The following is a 26783-nucleotide window of genomic DNA, read 5'->3' as shown; positions in this document are numbered from 1 at the left end:
CCAACATTTTTGCTCCTGTTGTCTGTAAGCTTTAATTCTAGATTGTTGTCTCTTTTCCGTTGTTGATTACAACTAGGAAGAAAAATCCTGTAGCACTTGTCAAAAGTGTTTTCCCAGGACGAATACCAGGAGTATGACTGTTGATGACTGAAAAACGGGACTAAATATTCTTCTTACCACCTGAGAGAAAAACGGGCTACGCCAGCACCCTTTGCTGTAGGAAGCAGCCTGTTTGGCTTGCAGTCTGCTTTCTGTACCTGCGTTGCTCCATCAGGTGAATGGGCTGGGTCTGTGATCAGGGCTGCTGGATCAGCGGAGAGCAGCACGGTGCCACAACGCTGCCCTGTCTGTGGTGGGGAAAACCGACTTTGTGTCGCAGCTGGGCTCCGCCGTGATCAATCACCACGCAGATCGCCCATAAGGGTGAGCTTGTGGTCCCTCAGATCCTGGGGGCGCTTGAGCTGAGCGATAGCCTACTTAGTAATATGTCAGTTTTTTCTCCCAGGAAAGCGTTGGAGCAGGTGTAATTTCTTACTCTAGCTTGGTCTCCGGGTACTTGCTGGTGGTTGCCACAGAGTAGGTTTCCTGCGTTCGTTAAAACCTATTGATCTCAGGAAAGTTTGTGTCGTTGATTTTAACTCGGTGCTTTTCAGGGAATTAGTAGTATTTTTAGCAATAACACTCTCCTAACACGTTCCTGAGAGAGAGTGATGTGTCGAGGAAATACAGGGGCCATAGGCATGAGTTGCAGCCCTGACCCAGCTCCTGAGGTCCCCTTGCCCGGGTAAGCTCCACATGGTCCTGCTGAGACCTCCTGTGACACCAGGAGCCATGTCCGGGAAGGGTCCGGCGACACGCTGCGCTCCCTGCCCAGGAGGGGTGTGGGGAGCAGGAGGCAATGGAAGGGGCCACTGAGTTGACCGGCACATGTCATGCTACTCTGCAGAGGAGGAGGGCTGCGGTGCCACCCTGATCACGCCAGCCACCACCCAGGTCAGCAGTGGCTCTGTGTGGCCGCCGGGCTCCAGAGGATGAAGGAGACTCCCCTCACCTTGGGCTCCGTGGCTGATATTTCCCAGGGAGCTGTTTGATAGCGTGGCTGCCGACCGGAGATTCGAGTTTGTGACAAACCAACAACTGAAGGAAATGCACTGTAATCTTGTGTAGCTGTTACACAGTGTGCTTCAAAATAATGAGAAGATTTTGCACACTAGATACCCAAGTAACAGGAAACTAGTAAGCAAGGTGCAATTCTTAGGTGTAACAGAATGAAGCTGCATCATTTTTGTAGGTATTATGGAAGGCGTCAGGTCCCCAGTGCCACTGATCCCGACGTCGCACTGCATGGGCCATTTCTGCAGAAGAAATAAAAACTTTAATTGCCAGGTGAGTCCTTGTTCAGGGATGCACTTGGACACATGTGTCTCATGTCAAGCCTAGGAGGAATCCTGCTGGCACTGTGCACGTGCTTAGGCATATTGCTGGTTCTGGACGATAGCTGAATTTCAGGGACTGATTTAGGTCGGCACCAAATTTGTTGGATGGAAACAAATAGGCATGGGGGGAAATGGGTGCTATTGATAAGCAGTGTCATTTGCAACCTTCACGGTAGTAGTTCCCGAAGTATCAGTACTGTGAATGCTTTGAACAAGAGGCAAATGTGTGTTTTATAGGTGATGGTGGTGTTAGCAAGGGGTTGTCCCGTCTCCTCAGTTCCTTCCTTCCTTCAATTCTAGCTGGCTTGGACCCATCCTGGGGAGATGTGGTTTCACTGCACAGGCCATGGTCCAAGGTGGATGCTGCTGAGGCACCCCAGTCCTTCTCTGCCAGGTGTACAGAGCCCTTTGCCGTAGCACTGCCTCCTGCCTTGTTCACCTCTGCTTTCCATCCGCTGACCAAGAGTGCGTTTTGCTGAGAAGTGGGAGCCTGCTCAGCTTTCAGCCTCTCCTCTGTCATCTGCTGGAGTGAAGGCACCTTTTGTAGCTACATGGCTTAGTTCTGGTGAAGGGCTTGAGGGGTTGTGCCATAATGGTAGCTCTTGACTGGTATCACAGGTACCAGAGAAGTCACGAATAGTTTTTGTATCATCTCATATTGCCAGTGCTTGGACTTACGATGCCACTGTCACACCTGTATGCCTCCCATTGCTCTCTTGTATTGGGTTCCATTGTGACACAGACAGTGATGGAAATTAGAATAAAATTCTGTGGTAACCCCCTGAACTGTTCAGAATGCAGAAGTATGAAGCTTTAAAAGGCGTTCAGCGACTTCAGATGAAGCATGAGTTTGTTCACCTGAAAGCAAATAACAGTTATTTTGGAGGAAGCCAAGCTTTGCGCAGCTATGCATGGTTTAAGGCTTAGTGATGATCATCTAAGGTTATCAGGAAAAAATATCCCCCTATGCGTTGCGGAGGAGATGGCAGCACTGTTGTGATTGCTTGCACGTATTGTAAGAAACCATTAAGCAGAAAAGGTGTGATTTGACATGCCGCTTTTCCCCTGAGCATTAAGGGTTTATCCCCTCTGCAGCTGAGAACTTTGTACAGCTATCACCTCTTAATACTAATATCTAATGGTGGTTATTAATTTCTTTTTGTTAGAGATGCAGTGATACAAAGAAGTGAAGGCTGCTACTTACGCTTTGCTGGAGTGTGCTGGAGGACTGGCGTGCTGTGGCAGGGACGTGGGGCAGCATCTATAGCACGGAGACCTTCCAGGTGCACCCCTCTGCCAGGCAGCCCCCTGCTTCCACCGTGCTTCTCCCCCATCGCCCTCTGCCTTATTTAAGCAACCGAGCTGGAAAATAAAAACGGAAAAGAAAGCCTGGGTTTCATATGTCTTATAGGGTTGAGCTGAAATACTTCCCGTGTGCTCACGTCTGGTTTATTGTACAGAAAACCAGGTTTTGCCTTTATATAATAAGCTAATAGTTCAGATTGTTGAGTATGTCTATGTGCTTTAATACCGATAATACAAATATATACAGATATGTAAACGCACATGTTCCAATGAGTGTATATTCTAATTGATAATAATACCAGCTGTCATTTCTGTAGATAAAGCTTGCCAGAGAAACGTGTCACACATTTCTGTTTGATCTTCTTTTCTGAGATGAAATGCAATTACTTCCCTGTGTGCAGTGGCCACCAGGTGTCATCAGAATGCTTTTATTTTTATTAATTTCTCCTTTTCTTTAGAAGCACATGTACAGTTTGTATTCTTGTCTGGAAACTTTGTTAACCTACCACACAAATAATCCTAACTCCTTATGTTACCTATTCAGCCAAAAACTCATGCAGCTCTTTTCAGCTGAGCTACTTGAATAAGCTGCTGAGAGGAGGAAAACAAGATGCACAATAACACAGAAGCGTGTGCATTTACACACAAATTATTACATGCATTCTTTGCCCCAGTCATTCAAAAGATGGAGATAGATACAGTAAGCTAAACCATGTGGGCCTGGTTTACATTAGTAGAATGTCATTAAAGAACTACAGGCAAGGCAATTAAAATGATTACTCAGAAAATACTAGTGTTTAAAGCATGTTGAATTTCCTTTTCTATTTTCTGCCATCCTTCCTCCTTTCTATGCCTTTTCTACAGTTGTGGTTGTAACTTCACATTAAATGTGGGGTGTTGTATTTTGTTTGGGTTTTTTTTTGTTTCATTGTGGCTTTTTTTTCTTTAAATTATTTATTAATTTGGTTCTGGATAGTTTGGCATACTTGCAGTAAGTGTAGATAAAACACATCCAAACTATTATCAGCCTACCTTTAATTTAAAATGGTTCCTTTTTTTTATCTTCAGTGAGCTATTTCTCGGTGAATAGCTGTGTAATAAATAACTAAAAAATACTCAATATCTTCTTTTTATTTTTTCTGTTATATAAAAAATGAAAAAAAATGAAGAGAACATTTCAATGCAAAAAAAAATGCATCTTTTTTTCTTTTCCCCCCCCCCTACTTCCTTTTTTCTAGTTTTTTCTAGTTCCTACTTCCTTTCTGGATCTTGGTTCAACTTAATGGGAAAAAAAAAAGTGTTCTGGGCTGTCAGCTGGTGGAGACTTGGCCATTGGTTTTAGCCTGTGCTGCTGCTGCTGCTGCTGCTGCTGCTGCTGCTGCTGCTTCTTCCTCCTTGAGCCTGCTCATGCTGTGTTGGTAGACAAATGTGTCCCAGGCTGTGATGATGGAGGCTTCTTGTTGCTTTTCCTGAGATTACGGTAGTGTAAAACAAGGGGTCAACAAAGCCATCTCTTTTTTATTGTCTTTTAGGTTTAATTTTGAGCAAAAGTTGATGAAAATTTAGTAAATCTTGGCAAATATTGAACATGAGAATAGCAGTCTAGGAAATTCATACTGCTTATGTTTTAAAGGAGAACAGAGTCGGGGGCTTTTAGGAGCAGGTTTCTAGGGTAAAAATTCCAAGAGCCAGTTTCCAAGTAACAGCAATTTCAACTTAGTGTTATCTTTTGCTACCAAAGTGCAGGAAAAAGTTAAGACTTTCAACATTTTTTTTCCGGCTGTCAGCATGAGATGGTGCCTGTGCGCTTCCTCTGATGAATTCCAGCGTGGTCCACTGTATGTAAGAGGGTCCTACAGCCTATGGTAGAAAAGAGGTTCAAATTGCATTTACTTTTTGCTTTTCTCAAGTTTTAATTGGTGAAGTTGGTGAGAATTGCATCTCACATGAAACCATGTCATTCTGAGAGTTCCTGGAAACCGCGGGACTCATTACTGTATGTTAAAAATGAACATTTCTTTCCTGCAAGTTTCCTTCCCAGACCTGATAAACTCTCTAAAGTGTTTTGAGAACACTTAAACAGTGCTTTTCATCCATAAATATCACAGTGCTATACTAATATGATCTTTCTTGGATCCTCAGAAGTTTCTGTTGGATGTTTTTTTGCTATAGTTATATGCATGCCTCACTCTGGAAATAGCCAAAATTCTTTGAATTTACAATTCAAAATATACAGACCTTTTTAAATTTTCAAAAATTGAAAATCTGGAGGTTGTTCACTTTTTAGGAGATGCTAATGCATTTCCTCTTATTCTGTCTTGGGTGTGCCTATTGATTCTGACAGCACTTAAAATGACTCTGCATCCATGTCTTTCTTTTTTGACTCCCTCTTCAAAGCTGATACAATCGGTGGTCAATGCTGTATTTAGCAGCATTTGGCTGTTTCTGAAGTGAGTGGGTGATGGACTAGGAAGCCTTCCCTTTTTCTCTCTTTTTTTTGTGTGTGTGTGTGAATTAAAGTATGTATTCTTCATGTCAGGAATTCTTAAGAATTTCCTTTATGTTGGCAATTTCCACCCCTCCCCAGAATGACTTTCAGTGGTTTGGAAGTAGAAGCCAGAAGGATGTGAGTTGTAATGTAGGGTGCATTTCCCCATGATGCCGTTACAGGTCTTCCTGATGCCTGCGAGAAAATGAAGTTCATGGGTCCAGATAACTTGCCGTTTTCAGTGATAGTCAAATTATGACTATCAGTGGGCTTTTTATTTTGTTACTTTAACTATTGTAGATACATCAGTGTGGAAGTTTCAAAGTCTTTAGTCTTTGAAATCCTGTAGCTTGTTTGGAAGTCTCCTGTGGAGGTTCTCTTGCCCTAGGAGAATGAGTGGCTTTACATGAAGAACAGGCTCACGATGCAAAGTTCAAAGTTCCGGCATTCTTGAGCTGCAAAGGGAAAATACATGTTTGCAATGGTTAGCATCCAATACTCCTCAAAATAAAGGTGATCTTTGTTCCATTTGAACCAACAATGATATTGTCTTCTGTGTTCCATTGTTGAGGAGACTATTCTCTTGGATTAGTCTCTCTGAAGGAAGTGAGGTAACTTTGTAAGGCCATAAGACAGACCTGTGATTTGATTTAGGAAGGATGTTATGCCCTTGAAAATGAGAAGATGTTTATTTGACACAAAGGTCATATGTTGAGTTGTTCACATTCATTTTTGTGCAGGCTATTTAAGGAGCTCGTTAAAATGATTTTGCTTTATTATATCCATGATTTCATTGAAAGAATTAATTGTCTGAAAAGGGGGAATTTTTACTGGAAAAAAAAAAAGTAAGTCTGTTTTCCATATGTCACATCCTTTACAAACACTGCAGATTGGGTATTGAATACTTGGAGACGGTAATACACTGACTGAGAAGTGCTTTGGGAATTCTAATGCCAGGATTAGCATAAAAAATAAAAACCAAAGTGGAATTTAGTACTTGTAAATCTACTTTCTTTGGGTTCTTCTGTACAAATTCATGCCCCTTCCCTCAAAGAGCTGGCATAGGACCAAAATGAGAAGTAAATAAAAATGTATTGAGCATCAAGTTAAGGAACTTTGCTGTTCATTATAGGTTTATGGATCATCACTAAATTGCTTGTCCTTCTGATCTCAATTTAAGATTACTACTTTCTAAATTTCGCTTGAGGATTAGGGCAATGCAAGTCTTACACTGAAAATCTTAACTGCACTGTCTCCACCTTTTCGCATAGAGGAATTATATACTATTTTTTGGACCAGAGGGGAAAAAAAATAGAGAAAACATTAAACCAAAATATTCTCTATTTCCGTCAAAGAAAAGTTCTTCTGTCTGCAGATGACTGATGCTTTTGCTTAGAACTGTAGCAGATACTGTATCAATATACAAAAAAGTGTTGTAGGAAGAATACAAAAATCTGTGTTGTTACCTGGTAAAAATGGTGGTGGCAGCTCAAGAAGTGGTATTTTTCTTATTTTGTGTATTCGTCGTCTTCTTTATAGGTAGTGAGATGGTGCTGAATTGTGACTGTGTCTTAAATTAGATTAAATATTGAAACAAAACCTCTATGATTGTGATCATTTGGAAATCCCAATGCTTGAAAGACAAGAATGTTTAGCTTTATTGGTTTCTGTGACACAGCCAAAGTATTATGTATTATGCATTTGTACATTTGGATATTTGGCCTATGCAGATGTAGCATATGTTGCATAAATATTTTCCTTTTGAAGATCATAAAAACATGTTTCACTTCTTTTGGATACTTGGAAAATGACTGAAGAAAAGCACTATGTTAAAGACTTAGCTAATATTTCCAGTAGAATTACTGATCTTAGCTATTTCTGTGCACAAACGGTGAGGCTACAACAGGTTTCTTTCCAAAAGTTAGGAAAAGCAGTATGCTGCAAGGAACCTTAAAATGTGTTAGGTAATGTATGACTGTCTCCAAGCAGAAGAATTTGTTAACCTGAAGCTAATGTGGCAAATTAATTTTTGGTCATATCCTTTAAGAATCTGTTCAGCTATACTTGATTTATATGAACATTAACAAAAGATTTATGTTACAAAAAGTCAACCCACTTTTGAGTTAGAACAGCTTCATTTTCAACATCAAATATGATGTTAAGAGCGAGCTGTTTGACAGAACCGGGTTTTAAACTACAGAAATACTGAAGGTTTGACTGGTGTCTACTCATCTTGGGCTTGATCCTGTGCTCAGTGGTCTGCCGTGTTGTACCTGGTGATGATACCTGTGGTGCGGTCTCGGAACCTATATAAATCCTTTCTGGTTTATTTATGCCATACATTAAGTGGTTATATATTGTTGCGCTTTAGGTATCTATTACTAGTAATAACATAACCAGAGTCTTTATAAGGTGAAGGTAGAAGGAAAAGCACAAGAGCTTGCATCTTGTGACATTTTTAGTCTTGTTGGTCCATGAAAAAGGCAGTTCAAGAGCTGTTCTTCCCTAATTCTACTACTATAGGAATTTGCCAGCATTACATTGATATCAAAAGGCTTATTTAGTCACACTAATGAGTAGGAGTTAGACTTAAGCATGTGCTTAAGTTGCCATGGCTGCAGAGGGTTACTTGTTACATCTAGAATGTGGTTTTGGTTACCAGTTGATTTAATCAAATTCCAGATGCTGATTCTTCGCTCCTGATGATGATCCCTGTGCCAGACTAAGGTTGGATCCAAGATTCGTTTTGCAAAAAGAAACCCATTTATCATGTGGTTACTGGGTCTGTACCAACTCGGAGTGTTACTGCTGCATTCTCTGATGCATCAGTTCCTATGTTAATACCAACTGTAGGCTAGCCCTTGATTACTGTGGCTTTGATGACAGCACAGGTGAATTGACTTATGCAGGCTGAGGATTAGGACCACCGTGATTCGTGACCAGTTTGTTGCTTTGCCATTGTCCTCCTGTCCTGTGCCAAATCTGAGAAAGGGCTTTCAGGAGAGAGGCTTACAGCAGAGGAAGCAGCACTACAGGCTCCTTTTGCCTAAAGGAGGCATATGGTATGCTCAGTGCATCCTTCAAGTAATAATAGTCCTTCATGCAATAAATCCATGTAGGAAGCTGAGAAGAGGTCTGTGCACAGCTCCCTTTGGGTGTGGGACACTACTCTCTCATCAAGGAAGCTGAGGCATGTGCTGCTGAAATTGTGTTAGAGACACAACTGTGTTATCTGAGCAAAGGTCATAGCGGGGAGAGAGAGAGACACGGTTCAGTGTTGTGGTCTAGATCTTGTCTGAGGTGTGGAGAACTGACCACAACTCAGCAAATCGCTGACTAGTCCCAGCAAAAAGTAGTGACAATAGCCATTACTGCCTACCACAGAAGATGTCCTCCTGTCCTAACGTCTCTTTGAGAGAACTGAAAGAAATTCAAGGCAATTTAATTCCGTAGATTAGTTAACATAAAGGTAATTTTAGAGAGACAACAGCAACCACCTCATTGTTGTTTTCTTTTATAGAGAATTCTTTCTGGATTATAGTTTCATGCAGCTACCAGGCTGGTGAGGGGTCTGGAGACCAAGTCATATGAGGAGAGGCTGAGGGAGCTGGGCATGTTTAGCTTGGAGAAGAGGAGACTGAGGGGAGACCTCATTGCCCTCTACAACTACCTGAAAGGAGGTTGGAGAGAGGTGGGTGTTGGCCTCTTCTCCCAGGTGAATAATGACAGGACCAGAGGAAATTGTCTGAAGTTGCAGCAGGGGAGGTTTAGGTTAGATATTAGGAAGAATTGCTTTACTGAAAGAGTGGTCAGGCACTGGAACAGCCTGCCCAGGGAGGTGGTTGAGTCACCATCCCTAGAGGTGTTTAAGAAACGTCTAGATGTGGCACTTCAGGGCATGCTCTAGTGGCAAAGACTGTAGGTTTTGTTTGTTTGTTTGTTTTTGTTGTTTTTCTGTGTGTATGGTTGGACTCGATGATCTCAAAGGTCCTTTCCAACCATGAAGATTCTATGATTCTATGATTCTAGGTGGAAACTGTGCCATCTAGTGATATTTAGACACTGCTTATATGGAGGTGGGACAGAGGAAAGTCTGTCTCTGGGACAGGTGTGCAGGGGGAGATTATTTTCATGAGTACTCAATGTGAGGTAGAGACAAAACTGGTAAATCATTAATTATTGCTACACCTAACTTGTTCTGTTCATCTAAGGTGCTATTGCCTTGATAAGAGTTGTTATTAGTTGTGGGGATAGACATGAAGCTGTTGACTTCATTAGGAGTACTGCCTGTAAATGAAGCAGAGTGCATCCCTGGTCTGTGTGCTAAAAGTTTATTATGCAGTGAAGGCAGTGTCTCCATTTACTGTTGACTTGGAGAACTGGAGGAATTAGGCAAGAAGGCTGGGGCATAAGGCTCCTTTGCATTTTTGTATTACATATGTGACTGTTTTAATTTCATACTGAAATTACTGGCAACACCTATGAGATTTGTGTTCTGCATTTTTCACTTACCTAGCAACTGGTTTGTAGTTGTGACTACAAACAGTTTACAAAGATAGGGTGCCTATAAGAAAGGTGGAGAGGCGCTTTTTACAAGGGCATGTAGTGATAGGACAAGGGGCAATGGCTTCAAAATGGAAGAGGTTAGATTTAGATATTAAGAAGAAATTCTTTACTTTCAGCCAGATGAGAGGGTGATGAGACACTGGAACAGGTTGCCCAGAGAAGCTGTGGATGCCCCATCCCTGGAAGTGTTCAAGGCCAGGCTGGATGGGGCTTGGAGCAGCCTGGTCTAGTGGGAGGTGTCCCTGCCCATGGCAGGGGAGTTGGAACTAGGTGATCCTTAAGGTCCCTTCCAACCCAAACTTTTCTATGATAAAATAAGGGAAATACATTTTTTTTAAATTTTATTTTTGTAAGCACTTGAGAAAATCCTTAATTGATGCAATACAGCTGAGTTGAAAACAAGGTTGGATGCCAGAACTGGGACTGCAATCCAGGATTTTTGGTAGAGCACAGAGGAGGGTGGGCTTCTATTGGAGAGTTAGAGAACAAATGCCGAGAAGTGAGGTTAAGCCTACAGTTACTGTATGCAAAAGATCAGCCATCTTTTTTGAGGTGTGCAGGTGGCTAGTGGAGATGAGCTGAATCTGCACTGGTGTGGCAGAAAAGGCATGTTCTGAGACTGCTGATACCTGCCCATGACAGCTGGGGAGCATCCACCTCCAGCGACTACTGTAGCTCTGGCTGAAAGTGGCTTGCGATTTCTGTCAGAGGTTGATCTAGGTGTGACAGCCCTTTAAGGTTTAAATCAAATTATAGGATGGCTTTAAATGGGCATGAAGCGTGTCAGAAGACTGTATGGTGTGGAGCCACCAGTCCCCTACTTGTTAATATGCCTTGAATGTATGAATTTTTGTCGATGGAGAAATCCCTAAAATTATCCCAATACAACCTTTGATTGTGGAAATTTCCAGTGCAGGTATTAGTTCACTGCTGGACATGTTCTCTGATAAATCGGATGTTCTGAGAGGAAAGTATCCTATAAAGAAGATGGAAAATTGGTTTGAGATTGAAAATTGTCTTGTACAGCAAAGAGAAAACTGCTGTTCTTCCCCAGGCCATGCAAGAGAAGAGTGGTCAGGTCTGCGGTGGGCTGGGAACCTGCTGTGGAGGTGCAGTGAGGCAAAGGACTCACGGCTGGTGCGTGCAAACAGTTAGGGATGGACTTGTGGCACTCATCACTGAAGTAATTTCTTGATATTTCCCAAGTTATATAAATAAACCTGTAGTGCAGTTAAATAACATAATTTTCATATGATCATTTTTCCTGTATCCCAAACAGTGCTCATAAACCTTTTCAGGGTAAGCTTGCACTTTGAAGCCTTTATCCTCCTCTGCTATTAATTGCTGTAGCGTTTTTGAACATACTGACAATATGCTGACTGACACCGGCTGAGAATATAGACCTATAGATTGTTTTATTTCTGACTAATTATGATAGTTTCTGTCATGGTTAGTGAACAAAGAAAAATGGTAGTGTGTAAGAATCAGAAAAGCCCAACTAGAGAAGCAACATCTGGATCCTCCAAAGGGCTGTTGTGATCTAGACGTGGTTATTCTCTCGTTATTTAGGTATAGCTAGCTCGGTATAAGTTAGGTCAGTACTTTAGCTCCATGAGAGACCTATAGTTGAAAAACAGTTCAATGTTTGCAACTACAGTGCACTCAGTTCCTTATAGGCCTTCCATAAATTATTATCAAGCAGAAAAGGATTTTTTTACTTTCATAGATAATAAGTCCAACTGATTGGAGCATATTTCCCTGGTTTAATACTTTGTTACTTTTTCCTCAAAAATAAGCATAATTTTTTGGGGGTTTAGCATGTACTTGAATAGTTTTTTGTACCCTGCATTGCCTGTATCAACATTGCAATTACTTAATCTTGTCAGGAAGTACTTACAATTGTGGTCATGGCCTCATTCAAAGGATAACTGAACAAAAAACTGGATACTTGGATCTGCAGCAAATTGATGCTTAAATCATAGTGTAAAGCACATAGATAAACATTTAGTATTTAATCATCTGTTAAAATGAAATGCATTTTCAATTCTCAATCGCTTGGTATCAAAATGAAAAGGTAATAAATGTCAAGATTTGATTTCCCACACCCATCCCTCTTATAAACTGTGTTGGTAGCATCAGTTTTCTAGTGGTGACATCTTTTTGGGAGCAGGAAGGTCATACTGGGCAGTTGAGCAAAAGCTTTTGGTAACGGGATTTGAACGGCTAGAGTTTCTGCTGCGGTTCAAAGATGCGGCCCTTCTCTGCACTGCTATTTCATGACTTTTTCATTCTTTCTCCCCCACTCCCAATTGGGAAATGAAGTTTTAGAGGACATTTTAGGAATGATGGGGAACTATACTTGTGGCATATTCTTTTAGAACATGGCTCTATTTGTGTTTTCCCTCTTTAGCAGGTAATCTAAGCGGAGAAAGGAAAGAAAGGTTCATACTTAAAACGTTTAACATTTACGTTGGCTTTGTTTTGCTTGTCCTTGCAGACATTGTTATTTCCTCTTTGGAGCTTTTAAGTTTGGGAACCTGGATTTCTATTTCAGGAAGAGTTGAACATCCCATGGCTGGTTCCCTGAAAGCTGTTAGTATTTCCTGTCCAAAAAATGCTTCCAGAAACTAAGTTTAGGCTTGTCTGCCCAAGTTGAAGCATGTAGTAAATTACTGGATTACACAAAAACTACAGAAGCTAGTACTCACTCACACGGTACTTAATACAGCGAGAGCTCTGTAACCAAGTGCCTAGAAGTTGGTTTGATTTTTAGATGTCATAAATTTAGACACCATGCTGAAAATGTAGCCTTGTATCTTTCATTGTGTCTGTCTTCCTGCCATATTTTTAATTTGCTGTATTGCTTAGTTTTTTGACTTGAGTCTTTTAACTTTTGGTTGTGCATAAAAGACTAATAATAACTCTTTTGTTTTATAGGTACTAAGTCAAATGATCTGCAATTGATAATATCAATGTTAAGAATGGATGGGGAGGAAAACAAGAAGAGAGATGAGGTTGATGAGAGTTTACAAACTGAGTTGACAGAAGAATCCCAGAGAAATACATCAGGAGAAAACGCTGGATGTGACTCTTCATCTCAGCAGAAAACACGGCTTATATCAGATGAAGCGTTCAGGGACCTTGAAAAGAAAAGAAAAGAGAATGGCACAAACAAAAGGGCACTGTCAGGATCACCAAACATGGATGTTGTTGAAGTAGACAAACCTGAAAATGTCTCCAGAAAAAGAAAGCGGAGTTATTCAGAAGACATGAAAAATAGTGAAAGGAAATTGCACGAAGTCATGGCTGGAGAAGCAGGTAGTATAGAAGGTGGAGCTGTAAAGACGGAAGGAGTTGCCTGTTGTCTTGGTGATGACATATTTAATTCAAATTTCCTGTGCCTACATTGTGATTTCAAGTGTGCTGATGGTGCCATATTGAAAAATCACACGGAAAATAAACATTCACAAGAGCTGCCAGCTGCTGTTCCTGATAAGTTATCTTCTTCAGAAGAAATCAGTGTTGGCTATACAGTTGGAAACATAGACAAAGATCTTAAAGGCAAAATGAGTGATCAGTGTTCACCTTCCTGCTCTGATATGGAAAAACATAGACCAGAAAACCTCTCTAAACAATCCAAAGAGCAAACATGCCCTCACAGCAGTTCAACATTACATACGCATGTTAAGCAAGATCATGAGAATTCCAAGACATTTTGTTGTGATCTTTGTGGTTTTCAGAGTGCTGAGGAAAATCTCCTCAATTCTCATTTCCTTGGCAAGACGCACCTTCGACGCCAAAATCTTGCTGCACGGGGAGGATTTGTGCAGATATTGACAAAAAAATCCTTTAAAAAACAACAATCTATTGCAACCAAAGACAGGAATGTCAGAGCAAAACCTAGGACCAGTAAATTAAGGGCAAGAACTGCTGATGCAAAAGAATTAAGTGTTTGCAGTGCACTGAAAGGCTCAAAAGTAAGCTTATCTAAACAAACTGATGGCACTGAACATGTTGAGATGATACCATCTTCAAATGTTACCACTGAAATAACAGATACTATGACAGAAGAAACGTTGCTTTCTTCTGGTGAAGAACAAAATTATGAAGTCCGTACTGAAAAACCAGAAATACCAGGACCCTCAGAAAATATCTTGCAGAAAACTGAACTCCCGTCAACTACCAAAAAGCTAGTTAGCAGTATAAACATGACAAGGAGATTTGATAGACTGGGATATAAAAGAAACGTTGTCTTGTTAAGATCCTCGTTTGGACAGAGTAGGTCTTTTAGATTAAAAAAGCAGGTTAAAAGAAGGTACAATTTGATGGGTAATAGTAAGAGAGGCAACTCTGAAACTCAGAGAGTACACACGAAGCATAGCTCCAGCACACAGCTTAAACCTGGTGATTCAAACCCTATGTCACATATAGATTTAGAAATAGATGCTAAAAGTAATTGTAATACTACTTCAGAAATTCAAGATCTTACTGGAGATAAGCCAAATACCCTTTCTTCCAGCACTACAGAAACTAAAGAATCTGATGTTAAACCTACTGCTGATCATGGTGTTCTTCATACTTGTATTGTTTGTGGTCATGTTTTTGAGAACAGAAAAAGTTTGGAAATTCATGTTGCAAAGCTTCATACAAAAAGGATCCAGTTTCATTGTCAGATGTGTAGTTATTCCTCTGGAGTCAGGGAAGACATGAACCAACACTGTCAGGACAGTAAACACCAGATGGGCGGTTGTAGCTTTAATTGTCAACTCTGTTCATTTACCAGCTTGAATGTGACCAGCCTTCAAAGCCATATGAGCGAGGTGCATAATATGTCCCATAGTTGTCCAACTTGCATTCTTTTTTTTCAAATGGAAGAAGAGCTGATAAATCATCAAAAAAATGAGAAACACGATGGTTTGTTATTTCAGCAAGCTACTCCATTGAGTAACAGTGATCGGACCTCGCAAGTGGTAACTTACACTGACTCAGTATCCAACAATAGCCAAAATCTTGCAAAGGAAATGGAAGTATCAATGAAAGCAAAACCTCCAGACTCTTCCTTCATAAATCACAGAAATGAACTAAAGCATTCTGTTCTGAATAAAACCCAATTTCAATGTAAGAAGTGTTTTTATAAAACAAGATCTTCCACGGTTCTTACAAGGCACATAAAACTCCGACATGCCCAGGAGTATCACTTCCTTTGCAAAGCGTGTAATCTCTACTCACTGAGTAAGGAAGGAATGGAGAAGCATATCAAAAGAAGCAAGCACCTTGAAAATGCCAGGAAAAACAACATTGGACTACGTTTTGAAGAATGTATTGAAAAGGTTTGTGTTGGTGTTGGTGGTATTAAAACAGTGGTGGATCCTTCCGTTTCTGGGAGTGGGAATATAGAGTTAGATAAAGAAATTATACACGTTTCATCCCCTTCTGGGGAAAACATATCAAGTAATAAGGAACTCATTCCCCTTGATCAAAGGATTGGTGAAAATGAATTGGTTTTAGCTAATGCACCCAGAAGAGGGAAACCGAAAGGCACTATTTCTAGGACATGTACCCATTGTGGCCTTTTGGCCTCCAGTGTTACAAATTTGACTGTTCACATCAGACGAAAGCACAGTCATCAGTACAGCTATTTGTGTAAGGTTTGTAATTATTACACTGTAACCAAAGGAGATATGGAACGCCATTGCACAACCAAAAAACACAAAAGTCGTGTTGAAATAGAAGGACGTGGAAAACAGGACTCGGAGATCATCGTTAGCCCCGAAGGAGGTAATTTGGAATCCATGAACAAGAAGGTTAATAGCCCCATGAATGCCGTGTATGAACATGTTGAGGATGGTAGCCAGTCATCAGATTTGGAAAATTCTGTCTTAGACAATCAGGAAGTTGAGCAAGGAGATGCTGAGCTAGAAGTTGTAAATGCCAGTAGGCTGCCAGATTTGGAGCATACTAGCAACCCATTAAATATAAACCAACGTATATTTCTGGAACCAGCTAGGGTTACTCAAGATGGTGACCCATGCTTCCAAAGAAGAGCAATGGGTGCAAACGACAACAAGTGTGTACACTGCAGCTTCATTGCTCATTCTTCTTCTTCTTTAGAGCTGCATGTGAAGCGAAAACATACAAAACAATTTGAATACTACTGCATGGCTTGCGACTACTATGCTGTTACTCGCAGAGAGATGATTAGGCATGCAGCAACAGAGAAACATAAAATTAGAAGAGAATCTTATGTTTATTCTGCTTCTGGGGAGGAAGCAAACACAGCAAATAACACTAAAGAAGGCACTGCTTTGTCTCAAGAGGAGCACCATCACAGTGCAGGAGAATGGAAAACTGGTTTAGGTGAAACAAAATGTGCCAATGACACAGCGGAAGGTGATCGTGTAAGTAAAAGCTTAACTGAGTGTACTGTCTTAGACGAAAATGCATCCGCAGGAATGCCTGAAGGTGGCAGTTCCCAAAAGGCAGTAGAAGGTGAACTTGAAGAGGAGTCTAAAAATGGAGGAGAAAAACTTTTTCCTGAAGAATTCCAGCAAACTCCTCAAAAAGATAAAGTTGTTAAACTTGACAAGGAAGTATCCGATAAAGAAACAGGTACTTGTGAGTTGCAGAAAAGCAAGCATGGTCAGGAGCTGCTCAACTCGGGCGGTGATTGCACTGCAGAAAATCAAAATAGATCAAGCAGCACAAACTTGAATTCAGGAGAAGGTGAGGAAAGCTTTGAAGCAAATAGAGAAAACCCTGAAGTAGAGTGTAGAAACACAGACATTCTCAAAAAAATATCACTGAAAAAAAATAACCCACTTCTGCCAACTCTTCCAGAAACAAGTAGTGCAGTAGAGCAATCCAATTTTGCTGGAAACATTGTAGAAACGGTACAAAATATACATAGTTTAGAGGGTGACAGAAGTTTGAAAGAGGATCCTACTGGGGAGGAGGAAGAAGCCCTTATGGAAGCACAACATGAAGCAGAAGTAACTATAAATAACAATGTTTGGGAGGCAGATGGCTCAACAGCTGAGGGCATGCAAGAAAGTAGTAATGAGGCTTTAGGAACAGTTATCAGTGCTGATGATAAAGGAAAGGCACTGCAAAATTTTGGCAAGTTTGATTCTTCTATAGTGAGGTTAAAAAGCCATCAAGATGGGGAGGCCACTGACCATTCTGCTGAAGGCCAGATGTCAGGTGGAGTGAAGGCTAGTGAGCTCACAGCGAAAGCGGACCCTTCACCAAGCGGTGGGAAAAAGAAGAAGTCAGAAGGAATTTCCCTTGGGGAATCGACACGTATTCGCTGCGATGACTGTGGTTTTCTAGCAGATGGTTTGAGCGGACTAAATGTTCACATAGCCATGAAACATCCTTCAAAAGAGAAACATTTTCATTGTTTACTCTGTGGAAAATCATTTTACACAGAGAGCAACCTTCACCAGCACTTGGCCAGTGCCGGGCACATGCGGAACGAGCAGGCAAGCGTGGAGGAGCTGCCCGAAGGAGGTGCTACCTTTAAGTGCGTGAAGTGCACGGAGCCCTTCGATTCAGAGCAGAGCTTGTTTCTCCACATCAAAGAGCAACACGAAGAGCTGTTGCGGGAAGTGAATAAGTACATTGTGGAAGACACTGAGCAAATAAACAGGGAGAGGGAAGAGAACCAAGGCAATGTCTGCAAGTACTGTGGGAAGATGTGTAGAAGTAGCAATTCCATGGCCTTCCTAGCTCACATCCGTACCCATACAGGTATGGAAGCGCTCTTTGTAAGTGGTCTCGTTCAAACAGAGTGAATTATACCATTGGTCTTTTTCTGCTTGTTAATCTCTTTAACGTTTCTTAGGAACTGGCATTCATATTGCCTGATGAGCCCCCGATGAAATTCAAAAAATTACCTAGAGGGGTATGAAAATACAGTGATCAAAGGGCAAAAAATGTAAGAACATTTTAAGCGCAGTCACCCTTCTGCTTTTTTGTTTCATATAGAGAGATTTCCTTTCCTTTAATCTAAATTGTAACTATTAATTGGTTCTTAAATTTATATAATGAAGCAGTGGTGGTTTGAGAGAACAATTAGGTGTTCTAACTTCCTCGCAGTTGTTTAATATCCAAATTGTTTATTTCATTTCAGTTCAGTTACACTTTCAGCATTACATAATGCTTCAGGATAGACATTTGATATTACATCATTCCTAAACAAATACCAATAAGAAGCAGCAAGAGGTTTTTGTAGAAATAAGTTATGGGAACTGGAATTGGTCAGCCTTTTTGGAAGGTAGTGTGTAATGCTGATGTGATGCACAGGGATGTAGCATCTGATTTAGTTTCTGTGCTGATCACACTTTCAATTCATTTTTATGTTTAATTTTAAGTGGAAAATTTGAAAACATTTTTGTAGAAAAATGCATAAGCTGCAGTTCTAAATTTATGTAAAAATTCACTGCGATGTTTCTATAAACCTGCCATACATTCTTTATTTTAAATAGACAGCTTTTCTAAATCACTGAGCTCTGCTTAGACAAGTGGTGTCTCCATGGTTGAATTTATGAGTGGATTTGAATAATAAATTCACATTTCAATGAACATATTTTCATTAAAACTGTAAGGTTTATTTTACTGTACTTTTAAATAATGGCTTATTATGGAAGCTATAGTTTAAATTCATGCAGTATTTGAAACTTAGTGCATGGTTACAAGGAGGAGAACAAAAAGGTAAGAAAAAAGAAACATAAAAGAATGGTAATTCCTGGCATAATCCTAAAATAGTTTCGTAAGGTTTTTTATGAAAAGGCAAAGGCGTGACTGGACAACAAAGTTTAAAATTAATCTTGGGAAACATAGACATTGTATTTCAAACCTTTCAAAGTATTTTACTATAACTGTGGTATTCATGTATGCCAATAACTCACATACTTAATACTTTCAGCATTCCTTCTGCCCTGTCAATAACGTAGTTATCCGTATTGCTTCAGCTGATACCCAACTTTGAATGCAGTGTTAAGTCTTTAGAGGGATGCTCGTGTTCACATGGTCAGAACAGCTGTATAAGCCCTTAATATGCCCTCTTACGGCAGATAAAACTGAATAAAACTAAGGGGGAGGATGCTAATGGAGCTCTCTTTAGAATTCTTTATGCAACTGTCTGGTCAAGACATGTTGCTTATAATTGATGTGTCCATTACTTGAATTCTCTTGTAATTATAGTCAATAAGTCTTGTAAATGTGTTAAAGCTCACTAAAAGCATACAAATTCAAGAACAGAGTAAGGCTAATAATTTAAAATAATCAATGTAGGCATTTCAGCACTTAATTTCCCTTGTGTGTTGATAGCTGATCATTCTTAATCCATTAAGATTTATTTAGTCGTTTACAATGCAAAATAGGTTTGCACTGGTCACTTGTGCCATTTGAAAATGTCCACCAGGTTAAGTGCAGAATGTAGTCCATTAGTCTTCCTTGACTATATGTATTAATTGCATTTAAAATCAAGTTAATGTGGATGTGAAAGTGAGGTAACTATCAATATATGACAAAGCAACCCTACTTACATAAGTTACATCATTGATTGTAACATTTAGTAAAAGTTAGTGTACTTTTTAACATCTTGTGTGTAGGTCTTATCATGAAGTATATTTTTATTGTGCTTTTGGATGGCCCTAAATATGCAAAGCAGTAAAAGAACACATTTCATTTTGCAAGTCATTTTTCGGTGGTGCTTGCAGAGGGGATATAGAAGGGTTACAGAACAGAGTTTCATCTGCCCTCTTTCTCACGGCACCTTTAAATGAAATGCTTTTCTTTTGCTTTGCTTATTCACATAAATAGTAATGTGGAGACTTTTATTAATAGTTAATGGGAAGAAAGATTTCTCTTCCAATCTGTATTTTCATATTTGTGATTGCCTTTGTGTCTTATAGAACCTTTTCTTCCGATCTGTATCATAGTGGATGCAGTTGAATAAGAAACACGTTTTTGGGAGTGGTGGCAGAGGGAACTGACCTACTCCACCAACTGTATATAGAATCATAGAATCATAGAACGGTTCGGGTTGGAAGGGGCCTTAAAGATCATCTAGTTCCAACCCCCACTGGTGAGGCAAAGTACAGTATTTCTAGCTTCTTATCTGTTCCAGGGTTACACCAGGTACATAATAGGAGCAGAGCTGCACATTTTCCCATTTATTGTTCTGATTATGTGCTTTTTAAAAAAACATCTTTCTTCAGCATCCAGATGTGCATATATGTGTTTATATATGTGTGTGTGTGTAACCATATCCAACTCCTTGCCTTTTTTTTTTTTATTGAGTAATTGGTGATGGTTTGGGGGGCAGAAGGGAAGGGAAAATTGTAGAAAGATATAACTAATGATTTCCATTAATAGAAAAATAATGTTTCAAAATACCGTTAAATAATGTAGGAGATTTTCACATTGCAAATGAGAGGGAAGCTTTGCTAGAGAGGAGATAACAAGTAAGTCCATCACATGTTGACAAGTGAAAATGAGGAAGTGTAAAGAAAAATAAAAGGAGTAGTAGAGGTGGAAGACTTTTTAGTTTGCAATTGATGCAGGTCCCGTAAACTTAATTAACAATCAACATCTGAGGAAAAATCACCTGCAACCACATCATCTTTGTTTCGTTTCTCATCAGATTTCTCAGTTAATGGAAGGTTTGCTCAATGTAAGCGTGGTATCTTACTCCCCACGTCCTAACCATGGGAGGAAATGGTAGGATGGTACTTCATGCGGCTCCGCTCACTTTGCATTGGGCCTGAGCTGGGGACACAGCTATGCCAGCAGGTGCAGGTGGTGTTGCCTTTGTCTGGCTTAAAGCTGAGGAAGTGAATTTTTCTTATAGTTTTGGGTGTCTATTGTTTTAGTGTAAATTAAGGACTATTAAGTACTATGAACTCCAGTCTTTTTTTTGGAAAACAGTACCATGGTTTGTGTCTGTCTGTCTGAACTCGTAAATTTAGTCTATTTACAATTTGGTGGGGTTTTTTGGTTGTTTGGTTTGATTTGGATTTTTGTTGGGGTTTTTTTGGGGTGTGGTTTTTCCCCCCCCCCAGTTCTCTTGTTAAAAGCCATATTGTTTATTCCTACTAACAGACAATATATATATTTTTTTCCATGCCATAATTTGTGGATAAAGTAATTCTGTGCCTTTTTTTTTTTTTTTTTTTTAGTCTTTTGGTTGAAAAGCTGCTATATTGAAAGTATTTCTCTCATTTTTCTGTGAAATAAAAGCCAACTATGAATCCAGTAGTATCACATTTAAGGTAGCATATGAGAACCATTAAAGTTTGTGATAATATAAGTATGGCTAAGAAATGGTTAATTGCTTCAACATTGTTTCAGACAGCCTTACAGCAAATACAGATTTTTTTGCCTCGTTAGTTTGACTCTTAGTCTAATGTCTTCATCTTCAGTATAAAATTTTAGGTTGTTCCATTCAGGAACATACTGGAACAAATTTGGCACCAGCAACCTAAAAGGGAGATGCACTGCTTTTGTTTCAGGTGATAAGTACTGACTGGAGCCTGCCAGCACTTGAATTTTCATAGAGTTTAAATGGAGATGTTAACAGATATTCAGCTCTGGATCTGAGAAATAAATAAGAAAACCTCAAGGCCTCAGTGATTTTTGGATGAGAGCAGTCAACAGAATAATACATTTCTGGATTGTCAGCACACTGTAGCTACGATTGGTCTGAACTCGAGTTTTTCACAAAGGAGTCATGTAAATGGAAAACAGCAAAGGTCTTGTATGGAAGCCCTGCGGGACACCTGCAGTAACAGAATGAGGAACGAATTTACAATTTAATCAGTAGGAGAGACACTAAGGGAACACAGGATTGAATTCACATGGTATTTGAATTCTGTGACAAAAAAAGCAGTATAAACACCAACACGTTTTAAAAAATCCTCTCCAGCCGTGGCCTTGATGTTATAATTGTGCAAATAGTCTTTAAGATCATAAGTTAAAACATCAACTTTTAATAATCTTTTGTTTAATGCAAAGAGAGGCTCTTTTTTTATTTGCATGGATCCCTTTATAGAATGCAGTGTTGATTTGAAATGTCACCAAATTAATGATTAATTTAGTTTTATCAGGATCATTTAAATAAACTGGAGTTTTTCAGGGTGATTGATAGAATGTGATTGCTGTTAGCTGCAGTCTCAACCTGCTTTTGACATTTAAACATATAAAGCCGACTAGATATAACCATTCAGGTGCTAAATATATTTTACATCTACTTCCAACAGTAGAAATGGAAGTATTAAGAGATCTGGCTTCATTGTCATTGAACTGTGAAATATTCAACCTTGTCTGCCCGTGCTTAGTACTGTTGACTTTTTTATTTCAGTTAGAAGATTAAAATTAAATGCTTCATTTTTCGTTAGCTTTTGGGAATTAAATTGAAATTTAAGACTCTAAAAATTTTTACTAAGATCCTCAATTTCACCAACGGATGCTTGGAGGATATTCTGTTTTCAAGGGCAAAGCAAAAAGGTTCATTGATCAAGTATGATATAGTGTAACATTTTTCTTATCAGAGCTCTTTATGTATATTTATTAAAGATCACATATTTCATATTATGCTTAACTGTATTGGAAGAAGTACTTCACAAAACATAGACGAAACATAATATGGAGACTCTGTGACCATATTGTACTTACTTTTAACTGCAGTTTTACGATTTTGATTTATTGATTTAAGAATTTAGTGGTCAGAAAATTGGTCAGAAAAAACAGCACGCTTTAGAATGATGTTCCTGCGTAATAACATGAGGACTCACATTTGCCCAATTTAACTATTTCAGTTTAAAAATATGGTTTTTCCATCCTCAAGGGAGGATCACTGTTAATTAAGACAGACAAATAATTTGACTTTTTGCTGAACTGATGTGATACAAGAAATAGGCTGGTACTTCTTCCTTGGAGACATAATTTCAGAGTTCTTTGGTCTGCAGTAGACATTTAATATTAAAGTTTGTTCTTGAAATAAATAATAGCCAAAATGTCAATACTTCTGGTTTGCAGAATAATCATAAATTCTTGACCATAAAACAGTCATAAAGGCATAATATTTTATCCACTGTATATTCATACATTGCATGTCATTACAATAGCTAGGTGATGAATCATTTTCTGTGTGTGACAGAACAAATCTGAAATACCAATGCTAATGTGAAATCTATTCAAAGTCGGAAGACTTGTAAAATTACTTTACTTTAAATATATTTTCTTAAAAAACAAGTACATTTTGCAGTTTACACCAATATGAAGCCACTCTAAGACCATTACCTGAGTTTCAGCATTTGTAAATGGGGAAAGGTGTAGAACAACTTTTGCTGTCTTGTTGAAAGGTTATCTACCTACTGTATTATCTTCTCATTTTAATATTTTGTAGGTTTTTTTAATAATAATAAAAAAAAGAGTAAATTATTATTAAAAGTTAAGAGAGTAGTCTCTGTGATCTTGAGCTTAAGGAAACTTTAATGAGTAATGTATAGCATATACCGTCTGTGTCCTGGGAATTATAAATTTATGTACAAGACACTTTTTTTGTTAGGTAAAATCTCAAACAGGTTAAATGTGGGATAGGCTTTTTTTTAAAGGTTATTTTTCCCCAGGATTTTTTATTTCTTTAACCGTGGGTGATATATTATTCTAATTCAACTCATATCTTATGCTAAATTTTACTTAGGATCAAAGCCATTCAAGTGCAAGATATGCCACTTTGCAACAGCTCAGCTCGGAGATGCCAGAAACCATGTCAAGAGGCACCTTGGGATGAGGGAATACAAGTGTCATGTCTGTGGGTGAGTAAATTGAAACAGTCTCCACCATGGTTAACCAGGAGAAGAGTGCGGGATATGCTTTGTTTCAGAACTGAAAACTGTGATGTGAGCAAGAGTGGCTAAAATTATGCATGCATATCCTCCTTTCCATTGTTATGGTAAATTCCTTAAATACAGTTATGACATTCTTTTCCCACTTCTAATCCTGCACTGAAGATGAGCAATTTTATGGGCTACAAGGTCAATTTGAACCTGTAATCTGTAAATTGACTAAATTATAGGATGTTCATTCACATTGCCAGGGAGAACTGTAAATTCCATTTAAAGACATAAAAAATATATAATATAGACTTTACTGTGTGGGGTTTTTTCTTTTGCTATACTGTTATAATTTTAGTACCATTAACAGAATTCTGGACTCCATTAGGGTTTTCATTCTTTACGAAAACAAAACACAAGACTGATTTTTCAAACAAACGGATCTAAATTATTGCACGCATAAGACTTTAAAAATAAATGGAAGTCTTTTATGTATGCTTGTGTTCTTGTTTGTTACCCAAAAAATCTTGTTTTTCTTTTTTACTTAATCGTTATTTCCTCAGAAGGATCGTTCATAATGTTTAATTGTCCTTCAAATGTGTTGCATTTAATAGGAGGCATTGAGATTCCTTAATGCAAAACTAATTAATTTAGCAGAAATGTTTAAAAGGTTTTAAAATGCCATGGCATATATGGTACATCATAGGACATTCAAAGTTGGATTTTAATACCCTAGTTCTGATTAAAAATATATTTTAATGTTATTATGCTGGAGAAATTAACTAATATATGCATCATATAAAAACATTTTACTCAAACCTATGTAACCTGCTATAGCAGTCTTCTGGCTAATGTGTAGAACAGCGCAGGTTCAATTAGATGATGCAGTGCGCACATGAATGGTGTGGTGTGATGTTGGGGATAATATTCAGCAGGAGGGGGTTTTTTAGCCTTAGTATACCCAACTACTGCAGGACAAAGTGAGTTCCACATTTTAAAGGACAAGTGAATCTTCAGTTGAAGATGCAGCTGAGTGATTTTCCCTGATTCATCTCTCTGTTTTTCAAATCATTTTGCATGCAGCATTATGAGATACTTTGGATGTTCTTACTCACTTAAGAAAATTAATTGCTGACTTCTTGAAACAAGATATAAAAACGTACGAGCCTAATTCTTAAGTCCACTGACTATCAGTAGTAGAATAACTTGTGCTACTCTGTATTTTGCAGCATGTTTAAAATGAACATTATGCATGGTAGGCTATTTTACATTGTTTCAAAAATCTTATTTACTATCTCTGCTATATAAATTGCCAAGAATTTGGCGTGGAAGATAGTTAACAACTACAGATCCACAAAACTGTTTAGCTAAGGCTAAGCTCTGTTCTTTAGAAGTTGTCAGCAAACTTGACAATGGTTCTTTATTCAATTCCCTTTTAACTTAAACTGAAAAAGCATCATATTATTTAACTATCTTATCATGAGAGGAAAAGTAAAACAAATCTCAAAATAGCTAATACTGTATCTTTTATAAAAAAAAAGAATTAAAATGATTAGGATTTGGCACAGTACCTCATTTTTTGAAAAACTCATTCCTTCACTTCAGGATTGACATGTTCTTAGAATCTCTCTCAGAAATTACAGAACTCTCAGTTGCAATTACCAACGGTTATGCAAGAGAGAGAACAAAACACGTATGGATGATTTCAACTCTGGACTTGAATGTCAGTCACTTTGCTAAGCTGATTGCGTACTGTCTGTTGCTCACGTGTCTTACCTGGTGGCCAAGCACGTACTCCTTTTGCATTTTTGTGTAGTATTGTATTGCTCATTTTCATCAACAATATGAAGCTGTGCTATTTAGATATGGCAAAACAATCAGCTGAAGAGACATAACACACTACCCTGTGCTCACAAAAATCTGATTTGTTTACCTGTTTAAATAATCATCACATCTCACTTAATGTGCACCAAAAGTGTATTTTAAGAATTATACATTAACACCGATTTAATTGGAAAAGACATTTTTGTTCTGTAGCTAACAGTCCTGAAGAATTGAGCAGGATTTGAAGAAGAAGGAATGACCAGAGCAGTTTGAACTGCAGTCCGAATAATGAATATGCCATCCTTAAATGTGGAAGAAGAGAAAAAAGCGTAATAGCCTGTGCTGTATTTCTGCTATTTTAATTGAAAGGACTGGGTAGTGTGTAGGTTAAAAAAATAAAGTAGCAACATAAAAAAAATTAAAATTGCTAGGATTGGCTATCGGATTAGTGGCACTGTAGAGCGTTGGTACATTAACACCACTGACAATGTCAATTCATTATCATTGATGGCTAAATAATCTTAGAAATGCTCAGTGGACCTATTAGTTCCTGAACATAAGCAGCTCATGCTGCATTTCTTCATTAGCTTTAATTGCTATAAATTTTACCTTTTTAAAAATCATGCTTTAAAAGGTGAAGTGATCTTTCAGGAACATTAACTCTGTAATTTTGTCACAAACAGAAGGTCCTGCACTATGTTTTCTTTTCTGCAGTAGTTAATATTCTATCCTCTGACTTTTAGATTCATAGTAATAAGCCCTCTGCTAGTTGCGAGGATAAATTGTGTTTCAAAAGCTTTTGAATCTGCGTGGGCACTTTTTAAAGGTGAAATGTCAGTGCAACATTGTGGTGTATTGTGGTCTCAAAATACCACTTTTTTTTTTTTTTTTTAGACAAAAATTCTTAGGAAATTTTTGTCTTAAAAAAAAAAAGGCAAAAAGCTGTATCTGTATCTTGTTTTAGGAAGGGTTTGCTGTGTCTCAGTTTTCCAAATGATCCTCATATTTACATGATACAAAGTACACAATATGTAATTCACTTAGTTGTTGAAAAAGGCAGTAATTTTGCTGTGTTGTTTTATTTTTTTTAATTGAAGTTCAGGGTTTGTTTTTCTTCAGCTGCACAGCAGAAACTACATGACACAGAAATTGGACACCGCTAATGTTTTAACATTTGGAATAAACCGTCTGCTAGTCATTTCCTTATCGCAGATGTGTGTTAATTGTTTTCTTTTCCATACCCATGGTTGTAAAATATATCCCATTATTTCAGGGGTAGTATCTATTTTCTGCGGGTAGCAAACTGCTGCATATTTGAATTAA

At 38.6% G+C, this 26783-nt stretch overlaps 1 protein-coding gene across 1 annotated transcript in view; it reads left to right on the top strand.

The window, feature by feature from the left end:
• The window catches only part of ZNF407 (zinc finger protein 407), a 352558-nt gene that overhangs the window by 15074 nt on the left and 310701 nt on the right, over nt 1-26783 (top strand). Inside the window, exons 2-3 of the mRNA XM_063326422.1 lie at nt 12733-17544; nt 23504-23618. Coding sequence (XP_063182492.1) covers nt 12733-17544; nt 23504-23618 — 4927 coding nt within the window. The remainder of the gene's footprint in view (nt 1-12732; nt 17545-23503; nt 23619-26783) is intronic.

Source organism: Chroicocephalus ridibundus, chromosome 2 (genome assembly GCF_963924245.1).
Source record: "Chroicocephalus ridibundus chromosome 2, bChrRid1.1, whole genome shotgun sequence".
NCBI classification, from domain to species: domain Eukaryota; kingdom Metazoa; phylum Chordata; class Aves; order Charadriiformes; family Laridae; genus Chroicocephalus; species Chroicocephalus ridibundus.
This window is presented reverse-complemented; position numbering and strand designations above follow the sequence as displayed.